Source organism: Polyodon spathula, chromosome 9 (assembly GCF_017654505.1).
Source record: "Polyodon spathula isolate WHYD16114869_AA chromosome 9, ASM1765450v1, whole genome shotgun sequence".
Lineage (NCBI taxonomy): Eukaryota > Metazoa > Chordata > Actinopteri > Acipenseriformes > Polyodontidae > Polyodon > Polyodon spathula.
The window spans coordinates 50578329-50591643 of NC_054542.1; the positions used below are offsets into that span (position 1 = coordinate 50578329).

Below are 13315 nucleotides of genomic sequence, written 5' to 3' on the forward strand. Positions count from 1 at the left end.
TCATATAAATGATGAAAAGTACTGTGGTCCATTTTGCCTACACCATCGGACAGTTTAGAAAGTTGCACATTTGAACAAAAATCCACTCAGTGTTCTGCAACCTGAAGTGAGATGTGATATGACAGAAAAAATAGAACTATTACATATTGATGTAAAAAAAAAAAACTGCCCAACCCTGGGCTGACTGACACTTTTAACTGTTGAGTCTTCCTTGTCCAGGGCGGTGTTGTTTTCTCATGTACTGTAGGCACATGCTCGAAGCCTGTCACTGTTAGCATTGCTGTCTGCTGTCACCTGGACCAGAATATCTAGCACAGTCTGCATGCTTGTTTGCTGGGACATCCAGACAGCAGCAGAGTGACACGTTACAACTAAAACAAACAAAAACAATCAGCCAACCAGCAATCAGACATACAGGTGATGGGGTTGAGTTAGCTACAGTTAAGAGTGCCCTTTCAGCAATACTTATTCAATAAAGCCGTGTTCATTGAATTAAAATAAATATTGCAGGAATGCTTGAATATTTTTTTTCTCCACTCCCCCCCCCCCCCCCCCCCCCCCCCCCCCCCCCCCCCTCAGGCCCTTGCAATCAAATGCAAAACTCCCCCACTGAAGCAGTTTCTCTACTTGTTCTCACTCCCTCTGGAATTACCTGCCTCCAGTTGACAGAAATTCTGGAGGACTTTAAGTCTATTAAAAACTTGTTTTTTCCAAGCTTATATTTTAATAACTAGTATTTTTAATTGTTGTAATTAATGTTTGATATTATAGTTATATTTTTGCTTGTTTTGTAAAGTGCTTTGGGATGGCTTTCCATAAAAGGCGCTATATAAAAATCAATTAATTGATTGATTTCCGGTAGTTGATGGTTTTTTGTAAATTGAAACTGGATTGAGACCACCGGTAGGGTCCCCCCAGCCTCCAGAGAGAAATCACCTTTGATCTCTTTTAAGCTGGTCTTAAAATGGATCTAAGAAGCCTGAGTGAAATGTGCCTCACCGATCTGGTAAGTATGTCATGAGGATGCAATGGATCTATGAAGCCTGCGTGAAATGTGCCTCACTGCTCTGGTAAGTATCTCATGGGGATGCAATGGATCTAAGAAGCCTGAGTGAAAGGTGCTTTAGGTGATGTTTGTATTCATGTTTCATGCAGGATGGATTGCTATGTTTGGGGCTCTGTGGTTGCTGGTTCTAGCTGACATTCAGGACTTTGAGATAATCCTACACAGAGTGGAATGGGCAACCCTCATGTTCTTCGCTGCACTGTTTGTGCTGATGGAGGTAGGGCACATTGCATGGTCTCTGCTTTACACTGCTGCACATGCACAAGTGCTGTATCCAACCAGTTACAGAGGAAAGCTGGCCCTGGACAGGGAGATCTTCAGATCCTCTCCAAAGTGAAAAACTGACAGAATTGTGTGTGTGTGTGTGTGTCAGTGTGAGGATGAGGAGGGTGTTGTGTATGAGGGTGAGGGTGAGTGTGTGTGTGTGTGTGTGTGTGTTTGTGTCTCTCTCTCTCTCTCTCTCTCTCTCTCTCTCTCTCTCTCTCTCTATATACGTCTGCCTTGCGTTTATTGTGGAAGGTTAAATCAGCATTGGGTTAAGGTAAGGATGAGGGTAAGGGTAGACTTCCCAAAGAGGTCACATTTCTATTTGGGATTCTAGCATAGACACAACAAACACATAAATCATTAAATAGATCAAGTAGATAATCATTGGAGTCAAAATCCACTTAGTTATAATAAACCCAATTGGCTTACCAGGCTGCATAATGCAACATTGCTTGTTTTGTAAGCCAACAACCTAACTGATAAAGAAATAAAGAATGTTTTTTTTACTGTTGCTCTTTTAATGAAAATTAAGTGTTGTGGTTATTAGGAACATCTATTACAGCTTACTAAAGCACTTAGTAATCTCTGTGCTGCTCATAAGCACACACACACACACACACACACACACACACACACATATGGACATAAACATAATCTGTAGTCCCATTAGTAACCAAAAGCCGAGTCAAGAGTGAACAAAGATAACGGCTGCCAACAGAAATACAGGACATATGTGTTATTGAAGTACTGCCAGGAGCAGAGGACTGCACAGCTAGACCACACTGAGCTACACATTTGGAGCTCGTCTGGTACTTTATAGAGAGCAAAGGGTTTGGTTTATTTTCAGAATAACATGCCATTAATTAATTAATTTATTTATTGTGAAAACCTGATCCAACACAAAGTGTGGAAATGCATTGATCCAAGCTGCTTTTTGTTAATTGTTGATTGTTGTGATTCTTTAGGCATTGGCCCAGCTGCAGTTGATTGACTACATTGGAGAGCAGACCGCTGTATTGATAAAGGTAACTTAATATAATGCCAAGCATGTTGATAACCTAATCTGCCCACCATGAAGCAAGAATAGTAAAATATCATCAATCTGTACAGGACAAAAATTAAGTAGTTATCCAGCATCAGAAAAGACAGCTATTGAAAGTTAATCTAGGCCATTTTGACTTCTTCAATTCTCTCTCTCTGGTGGTTAATTTCCATCCTCTGTGGAGAAATCATATGCCCTGCACTAGGGCTTCTATATCTCAATAAAGAACAACCTTTAAAAGCTGTAGAATGTATTACAATGAATTCCAGTTGGATTGACATGTCAGGTTCCATTTGGACTGTAAGATCTCAATGTGGATAATGATATGACAGTCAGCGCACTCATCTGATTTTCATTTGTAGAATCTAAAGTCAAAACATAATGAGAGAGGATGCCGTGGATCTGTTTCCCCAGTGCAAGTGAATAGAACTGGGGCCATAATATTCCCAGGATTCTCCACATGCTCTCCAAGGAAAGTGTACACTTCACTGACCTCCAGCATGTCAAAGGGGGCTGTCTGATACATTGTATTACACTGAGGTGTCATGCCTTTCAGCTTCAGGGCTGTCTAAAATCGAGATGGTTTCATCTCTGCAAGTTTCTCCTGGTAATAAAAGTCCAAATTGAAAATGTAACTGTACTTGTTTTCCCAGGCCTTTGGGTTTTCCTTCAGCTGATGCATGTCCTGTAAAGTACTTTGAGATTGTCAGGGATACAAACACACAGCAAAAGCTGAAGATGTACAGGGGTTGGATCTGATGAGCCTGGAAGATATGTTGCTGTTACCCAATGATTACCTGCCTCTAATTCCTTCAGGCAGTCGGAGATGAGAATCTGCAGCCAAGACATTTCTCCAGAATAGCTCTTAGAATTACGTCAGCTCCCTGTGATGTCTCGAATACTGAAATTGCAGTTTTTAATATAATAAGTACCACCTGTTGAATGCCGTTTGCAAAGCAGATGAATCGGCAGTGGTTACAGACGGCCCATGTTTTGTCAACAAGGTAATATTTTCTGGGTTTCTGCTCTGGCATTGTTCCTCATTGACAACATCCCATTCACGGCCACAATGGTGAGGTGGAACTAATAACATTGACCACAAGCAGTTAATGAGTCTCAAAGGGAAACCAGAGTCTTTCAGACTTTGGAACAACCTTATAACGATGTTACAAGAGGCAGTTAACTAGAGGCACTATATACTGTAGTGTATTAATTGTACAATATCTTGATTTCTTTATTTATTGTCATTTGTTTCCTGTCCCTCCACTGGTAAAATGTGTAGAATATTAATATTCACATGATTTCATAAAACGTGCCTCAACTGTTTATTTCTCAAGCGTGCAAACACACAAGCAGAAACAACTGGTAATGTTCCCTGCCTTGCAAATTGAATCCCATTAAAAACAACAAAAAAGTTGTGATAAAGAGGACCATCAAATCCATTTGAATTGAGACTTGCAGCGGCTGCAGTATGTGGCTTGTCATTTGAATTGCTCAAAGCCCAAGTACATTCAGCCCTGGTGTAAGCACATTTGTAATTGTACACTTTCATGAATGACAGTGCAGTGAAGTCCATTTTGCTGGGGCAGCCCTGGGTCCACCTGTTTGACTGTGGGTCATACACAGTGCAGTGAAGTCCAGTTTGCTGGGACAGCTCTGGGTCCACCTGTCCGCTTCTGGTGTTTTTGTGTGTGTATATATATTTTTTTTTATTATTTTTTTGTGGTAGTTTTCTGCAAACATTGCCATTCCCGGAATGCACAGGATTCTTTCTTTATGGACAATGCAGCCATTGCAGGGTTATCTGCTATCATTCTGCTTTCCTATAATTAGAATTGCATTGTTGCATACCACACTCGCACTGTACTTCGAGTAGCTGGAGTGAATCACTTAGCATGGGTACACAATGCACTGCGCAGCTGGGGAATTGGGAGCCCTTGGTCTGTCAGTTTAGATTGTAATAATTTTTTTTCAGTCCCAGTGTAGCCACTGACTGATCATAAGATGCTTATTTCTCACCCCCAGGCAATTCACACACACAGAACAATGACAAAGAGGCAATATTCCTCCAAGGCACATCGCTGTCTCTCTCCCAGGGGATGTTATCTTTGAAATTATACTGATAAATTCCATTTATAAAAAATAATAATAAAAGAAAGAGAGAGCGAGAGAATTCAGGCCCATAGTTATCGTTTCATAATGCATAGAATATATTTTAAAGGTGACACCACTCTGGAACGGGAGATCTGTCTCTTAGGGAAATTGCCCCTCTCTCATTGACATCATTTGGGAGTAGGAGATCTGTCAGTCAGGGAAATCGTCCATGTGTCATTATGACATCACTCAGGAACTGGAGAACTGTCACTAAGGGAAATCGCTGATGTCATTATTCTGCATTTTTATCAAATCTGCCCTAAAGGCAAGAATGGTCTTGAAGGCAGATCTGCTCGAAGACAATATTGATTCACAAAGTATGTGCCCCACATGAGTGCGCCAGTGCTGATTTTTAGTGGAACTCCAGTCTCAGGAGTACAGTTTTCAATGATTGATAGCATTGCTTTTAAATACACTAATCCAAATGCACTGAATAGAGGCATTTTGTGTATCATGTGAACCAATACCCACGGCACAGTGTCATTCCTTTTGCAATGCAATGCATTTGGTTGGAAGCAAGCGGTAAAGCATGGTAAAGCGTTGCTAACAAAGCACTTATTCATTTTATTGGTGTTCTGCCACTGTAGGCCAACCCAGTGTTTTATTTCCACATGCATGTTCATACTGTACAGAAATATTCCATAGATTTACATTTTTTTAATTTTCTTATTTATAAAATACTTTGAAAAAAATGATTCTTTAACTCTTTGGGATTGTGGTCCACAGTGTCGATTGGCCTATCAGTCGTTTATTCCCAAATTAGATAAACAACCTGGGACTGGGATCTTCCATTTCCAAGACTCTTCTAGTCTCGGACTGTGTTATGAGCTTCTACTCTCGTCACAGCGCTCGTTTTCCTATTGATTGAAATCTAGTTGTTTGTGTTGCGTGTCGGTGCGGGGAACAGTCTCAACAATTCTGTTAAAAACAACAGTCTGTATTTCTGGATGGGAAACACCTATTTCCTGACTTGATATTCATTTCCCAGTTGTTTGCAGCTGATAAATGATGTATTGTGACACAAAGATGCACAAAAGAAATAGCAAAGTGCAGTGTATGTGAAACAATGCAGGAATTTCAATTATTAAGCAGAGACACCAAGCTTTCAGATTGTGCAACAGGCGTGGAAATGGACGCTCACTGGAGCCGCTGACATGATTTTCAGAAGAGTTGTGTCTGCCTGATTACATGGTTTCATTTTGTAGTAGCTGTTTTTAATTACATAGTCACGCAGGAGAAAGTCTGCTTTCAACCCATTATTTATAATTAAAAAAAAAAAAACACATTTGTTTGGATCGTGTATACTTTGTTAGCAGAAAAAAAACTAAAGTAAATAGAGGGCTATATCATTTGTAAAAACTCTTAGATCTTCAATCTGCTTTTTCTATTAGCTTCTGTATATAATGTTAGGTAATGACACACACACCTCTAGACATAATCTCACTGTTGCCTCTACCTGTGAACTAACCCTGACACACCTGTAAGGATCATCGAAGACTAAACAGCTGCACTGGAGCCAAGCTGCAGTCGTGGGAGTTGATTATTATTCTACTGGACCAGCCCGGACCCAGGAACAAAGCCTTCCTGAACTGGGATATGTTTTGAGCTGGCATAACGATCTGTGTCTGGAACAACATCAGAACTCGTGCCAAGAAATGAATTTGTTTCCTCATCATAGTGGAAGCAGCATTCTGAAAGTTCAGCTTCACATACATGCAATTAGGTGGGATATATAAGACAGGCATTTCAGATCGAGACAAGCTCCCTGAATCCTCTCCTCCTTCGTACCCGAGCCGTCTCCCAGAGCATTGGGAAACTAATCATCGTCTGGTTTCTGTTTAAAACTAGGTGCCACATGTGTTGTCTAATGATCAATGTTTACACTATAGATGTGTAACTTTTGACTATTGGAATCAATACATGGAAACTTGCTAACTGACTTCTTTCTTCGTGAAGATTGAAGCACTGGTATTGTTTATAAGGCGATGCTTGGCAATGCCCCAAATTACCTTAGTAAATTCCCTCTAGCTGTGTGTATAATCTTAGCTCTCAGGCATCTCTTAGTTTTTCAGTTTGTATGAAATTTGATCTTGGTGTGCACTTCAGGAAGAAATGAAGCTTACTGTCTTGAAACCCTTACTGAAGTTTAAACAAACAGTTGACATCTTTACAGCTGAGATATTTTTGTTTTGTCATGGTGCCCCTAAGTTGTTTCTTGTAATTTGAACTTGTTTGTATTGGTTATGCTCATTTGAGCTTGTGTGTGTTTTTTGTGGTTTGTATTATATACCACCTTCTTGACCAGGTCTCCCTGAAAAAGAGATTTGAACCACAACGAGACTTTCCTGGTAAAATAAAGGTTAAAAACAAAGTAGCATCTTGTGTCAAAGCCTGTCTCGTGTCAGACAGCTGAGTGAGAAAAACGGCCTGCAATAAGACTGACAAGTCTTTTGAATTCTCCTAATGGCTCACTTTGGTATCCCTTCTGTTTTTCAGAATGATTGATGCTGTTTGTCTGCAGCTAAAAAATACCCTGCTTTTTATTGTTTTCCAGTTTGCTGTGTAAAATGACGTTGAATTATACTGCAATCTGTTAAAAGCAGGCCAGCACTCCATGTTGTGTCATAGGGTGTACTATAGATATGAGTTACTGCTGAAATTGAAGAGCTTTTTTATATTGCACTGGCTCATGCTGTGTGTTTTGCTGAAATTAGCTTGGAAGAGTGATAACAGCTTGAAATATAAGGCAGCTTTTAAGGAAGTTTTTTGGCACAGTTGAAGGCAGTACCTGGTTGTTTCTGCTTGTTAACAGTGTGTGTACTCTCTCTCTGCTGGTGCTCATCCATAACACACAAAGCTAAAGGGACACGAAGCCACTTGTGGCTTGGAACTTGCTTTCAGGAGGACAACAGCAGAGACTTGGGGTTTGATATATACAGCAAAGTTGCCTCAAACTAGTCTCCTGGAATCAGGTTTCAAGCCACTGTTCTTGAAAAAAGTGCCTGTGTGTTCCCTCAGCTTAGAGATCCATAGGGAATAAAATCCTAAAACAACTGAAAAAAGAGTCCATGACAAGTGTTTCTACTGTCTTTCTCAATGTTTTTTTTTTTTTTATTTAGTCATTGCCAGTGATTTTACCCCAGTTTGGAATCTCCAGTGGTGTTATTATTAATCCTGGTTCACTGCTGCAACCCCCTGGTGACTTGGGAGACAGTGGCTGACACACTTGTCCTCTGAAATGTGTCCCTGCCAAGCTGTTTTTTTTTGCACTGTGGCTCCACAGTGAAGTCATCAGATCTATAGTGCAGGAGGACAATACAGATCTGAATGGCTCCACAGCAGACCTGCAGATGCCTTATCATCTGCAGGAGTGGCTGGTGCATGGTGAACTGTGGATTGCCCTGCTGACCTAAGCCCTCCCTAGTTGGGTGGTGCTTGACCAATTGTGTGCTGCCCCCAAGGGACCCCTGGTCATGGTCTGGATTTGAACTTGTGATCTCCAGGCTATAGAGCGCATCCTGCACTCCACGTGGAGCGCCTTTACTGGATGCGCCACACGGGAGCCCCTCAATGTCTTTTAATGTTGAAAGGCAAGGGAGAGGGATCAGAAGTACTTGTTGGTTTTCAGGGACAGCCACCAGATCACAGCAGCGTGTGAGTGTTTCATCTGCTTTTCCCCAGAGTGCTCGTCTTCCTTCTGGCCACGTGACAAACACACTTGGCTGAGCAAATAGAAGCTACCAGAATTATCCTACAAGCTTTCCATTGGCAATATTGCATTTAGACAATAAAACTCAGCTGTTCAGTTTTGTAGACATGAGACTTTAAGTTCTCTTTATCGCCCTGCAGAGTTTTTTGCGTACTTTAATTTCATTTAGCTTTTATCAGAAAGAGTCTGGATCGCTTAAGACACTGGAAGAGCTTGTGTTTTACTGAACCGTTACTGCTAATAAAGTGTTCTGGACGCCTGGTTACATTTAACCATTGAGTTTCTCAACTAGACTCTGCACAAAAGTAACATTTGAGGAGGGTTTTTTTTTTGGGGGGGTGGCGTTATCTCCAGCCTGGTAAGAGAGTAGATGAGAGTTGAATTTTGAGAATAGCTGGATTAAGATCTCTCTGTACTGTACTATATCACTGGAAGCATTATTGACTGGACTCATGTGCCTAGCAGATCAGTTCAAGTCTGAATGAAAGGGGTCAGTACCAGAGGACCCTCAAAGCATGGCTTTGTTTTGTCAACAGGGTATTTTTTTAGAAAAAAACAAACATTATTTCCCTAAATTGTCAATAATAATCTTCCAGAATGTTATCAAATCATTTTAAGTGGTTATCTGGATTTGAAGCTGGTGACTAACTTTCTTTTTGTCCTCGACAGATCCCTGTGCTCATTAATCTAAGTCAGGATGCTGATGTGAACTTACCGCTGAATCCTCTTGTTTATGCACTTGCAATGGGAGCTTGTCTTGGAGGTAAGAGACAAGCGCTCCTTCCTACATACAGCTCCTGCTCCTGCTCCAGTCTGTCATGAGAGAAGACTGACTGTATTCAATCACTTTCGCTATTGAGAAGATAACTATGGCAGTTTGTTTTGTTGACAAATGCATTCGACTCCTTCAGAGAGTAATCTCCAGAAATCTGATAATGAGTTTATTTCAGGTTCCAATCCAGGTGTCTATGTTGCATCAGAATGGTTGTGTCATTGAATCCCTGGTTAGAACAAGAATTACCTGGATTTGGAGTTTGAGTTGAGTTTTCCATTGGAAGACTCACTGGAACTCCCTGCACGACACAGGATGGTTACTGAGGAGATCCAGGCAGTATCACACTCTGTTATAGACGGGCACTGCAATAGGATGGTTACTGAGGAGATCCAGGCAGTATCACACTCTGTTATAGACAGGCACTGCAATAGGATGGTTACTGAGGAGATCTGGGCAGTATCACACTCTGTTATAGACAGGCACTGCAATAGGATGGTTACTGAGGAGATCCAGGCAGTATCACACTCTGTTATAGACAGGCACTGCAATAGGATGGTTACTGAGGAGATCCAGGCAATATCACAATCTCCATTTGTCTTTCCAAACCTATTAAAAAAAAATCATGGCATATATGTGTTTGTGTAAGAGAAAATAATAAACCTTAGAGATGCATCTGCCCATTACCAGCCTGCCACAGGTGGACTATTACAGCAGGTAGTTTATTTATCAGTGTCAGAACCCAACTGTAAAGAGTTCTCATTGGTCTCATTGCTGGCTAGTAGAATCTGACATTATTATTTTAAATCACGAGTTCCTCTTAAAAACAACACCGCTTTCCTGAAGGAAGCATCAGGGATCCATCGCGTGGCAGTAAATTGGTATCTTTAAAAGCAGACAGGAGAGAGCAAAGAGAACTTGTTGTGACAGCTTGGGATTGATTTGAGGAGCTGATGTTATCATTGCTGATTGAAATTTCTTTTTTTCTCCAAGATGTCGACTGGAAAAGTGATTCCTGTTTAAACGGAAGTGGTCTCAGGCAAACACTATATATGTGTTCTTGTGGGAGGGAAAGCTGAACAGAATACAGTTGGCAAGCTAATCAGACAGGGACATGAGCAATCCACAATTTCAAAAAGGGGACACTATGGAAATACAGTGTTGTAAGATTGCACGATTACAATTTCAGGATTTCAGATTTGTCTGTGTTTTCGATTATCACCCTTTTGATTTTTTTAATCCAATACACTGGGAGGGGGGGAGGGGGCATGGCTAGTATAAAAGCTAGCAGGAAACAGTTCAGGAGACTATAAATGGCTGTTCATGGTAGTTTAATTGCGAAATGGTTTTATTTCTTTCAGAACAAATGGGAGAAAAACTAATTGCATTTTCATTGTATTGCCTCCTTTGGGGAGCATTTAAAAAAGGAATTGAAATGTGTTCTAGAGTCATTTTAATTACATGTGTTCTAATATTTCAAGCTTAATACACTGGTAGCATAATGGCCCTTGATAAACTAATAGGAAGAACTTGTTAAACTACCATCATAACGGCAATGTTTACTACTAGCATTAAATAGAGACTGATATCTATTGAACATGAAACCAGTACTCTTCTAACCTGATTACACCCCACTTTAAACCCCATTGTGTCTTAAACATGTTCAACTTGTAAACACATGCTTCAACATAGCCTGCGCTTCATGATTGTGCAATATATCTAAACAAACAACATAACTAAGTCATACAATTAAATACGGCTTTCCCCTGACAAAGAAAGCCATTTCATTTGTAATGTTACTTCTACAATCTTTCATTTCAGGTTATATTTTGCGAGACAGGCACATTTTATTATTCACACCAGCTTTGCAATCATTTCTCCAGGGAATGGGACACTGATCGGAGCTTCTGCCAATGTTGTCTGTGCTGGGATTGCAGAACAGCATGGCTACGGCTTCTCCTTCATGGAATTCTTCAGGTAAATTGATTTGCATTTAGGAAATAAGGGCACATGTCAGCCAGGATTCTCCACAAAGCTTACCAAGGATTGTTCTAAAGCAGAACTAACCCTAAACAGGCCTCTGACTACAAAGGACTGGGCTAGTTGAAGAAAGGACTACCCTTATGAAAGTTTACTACAGTGTTTTTGCAGTTTTCCCATGGTTATTTAGTTATATCAATTTAGTTTACTCTTTTTTTGCCATGTTTATTAGTATGCTTTACCCTGCCTTCACTGTGCTTTATTACTCTTTGCTATGCTTTTATGGAGGTTAACTTTTATAAGAGAAACCCTAATTTTAATAAGAAATAAGTTACATGCAGGAACATTGTGTAGAGTAGCATGTTGCTGGTGTATTTCAGAGGTAGCTGTGGCTAGGTATAAAAATGGCAAAGTGTGGCACACTATGCCATGTGCCATAAAGGAGGTTAATGCGACAAGCTGGTCAGAAAGAACAGGACTGTAACCCTGTGCCGTTGCTGCATTGTGACAGTCTAGCGACAGGTAAAGTGCTGGGCCGGGTTACCACTGTAGCTCTGTTTTACTGAACGCTGTATTCTGATGCATAAGATGAATGAACCCTACCATGCATGTGAATGCTTTACATTGAAACTGGCGCTCTCATTAGCAGGCAATGAATGCCATTCAGTGATAAAGTAGGTCAGCTTGAGTTTTCTTTTTCCAAAGCCAGCTAATGAAATTGTTCCAACAATGTTTTTTTCCCAGTGACACCTACTAAGCTTGCTACTTAAATAGCATGCAAATGAAACCATTCTTTTTTTCTCAACATTGTGATTGTGTTTGGTAGAACACATTTAACTACATTAGTCATGCTAATTTGTGCTGTTAGTTTAATGTATTGGTTCAGGATGACAGTTGTCAGTGGCAGAAGTCATTCTAACTTTCTTATTCAAATGTATTTTAAGAAGAACCCGTTTGAACATTCCTTGTGTAACTTAAGGGGTTAAAAGTGAACTGAACTTCCTTCATCGGGGTGTTGAAGAGTCAAGCTGAGATGCTATTCACAGAATGTATGCTTTGCGCTGGTTTTTATCAACTGTGTCTGCTCTTAGATGGGATGGGATTATTAGGCAGAACAGAATGAAAGGTTAACAACTCCAGATTGAACTCCAAGTCAAGGTGATTTCTCTGACATTTGAGTGCTGTGGCACATTGTTTAGTCATGTGATGGAAATCTTTCTTAAAGGAAAACAGCTTCAGTCCCTGCGTTTTATCCAAGGAATACATTATGTTATTTGTATTTCAGGATGTCTTAGTGCGACTGTGCTGCACTTACATGGTTTATTATTAATTCATGGAATACTCTCAACACATTTTGCCACAAGTGAGCCATCTCAGGGGGCCCCTTTATAACAGATCATTTGAATTACAAAGTGAAATGAATTTAGATTTTAATAAATTAGTGGACTGTGTGATCAGAAAGGCACATCCCAGTTAGCTTCAATTAAAGGCTGGGATTTGACAGTATACTTTAAAAAGGCATTGGGATGTGTGGATTGATGCAGACTAGTTACTCCTAGTGCAGAGTTTAATGAACTGGTGCAATAGCAGTATGTGCAAACATCTTTAATTACATCACAGCATCAACAGCATGTACACAATAGTGTAGAATAAGAACTAGAAACTACCGCTACAGACTGAAGTGAGCGCTTTGAAAATATGCCTGGAAATGATTAACTACAGTTTGATAAACAGTTGTGATGTTTGGAAAGTCCGAAGTGTGATGTGCATGTATAGGTACCACTATACTCACTTCACAGAGTCTGTGTGCTTTTAACTGCCTGCATTTTATTAGTTACACACACTCTCTGTCTAGTATTCTGATGGAACTCGTTTTTGTGCTGTGTAACGGGTCTGTCCTCTTCGTTTATATGAGCTTGTAATTATAAAACAAGCAGTACATTTTTTTTTGTTTTGGGGGGGGGGGGGGGGGGGGGGGGTGTTATATTTGGCCCAGAATGCATAATTGTAGTGTCCGTCTACATTGTAGAACAGATTCTGTGTATGATTTTCAAAATGTGCAGCTTCCACTGTTTTTTCTGGGAGTAAGGGTGAGTTGCTTTTCATTTCGATTTGCATACATGGCCTTCATTGCTGTTTTACCAACGTTATTTTGGAGTTTTGGACCAGAGCTTTGGACAAGTGTTAAAATGATGGAAAAAGTGTGCTGTTAATGTATCATTTTAGTATTTACATGTTACTCTGTTTCGGGGGGGCAGAACAATCTATTTCTGTAAGTAGAAATACTCAGAAATAGTCAGACGTTAAGGCTATACCACTGCCTTC

General features: G+C 40.3%; 1 protein-coding gene across 1 annotated transcript in view; it reads left to right on the forward strand.

Moving 5' to 3' along the window:
* The window catches only part of LOC121321035 (P protein-like), a 97424-nt gene that overhangs the window by 62546 nt on the left and 21563 nt on the right, over nucleotides 1–13315 (forward strand). Inside the window, 5 exon segments of the mRNA XM_041259944.1 lie at nucleotides 1156–1283; nucleotides 2299–2398; nucleotides 3380–3447; nucleotides 8908–9001; nucleotides 10894–10987. Coding sequence (XP_041115878.1) covers nucleotides 1156–1283; nucleotides 2299–2398; nucleotides 3380–3447; nucleotides 8908–9001; nucleotides 10894–10987 — 484 coding nt within the window.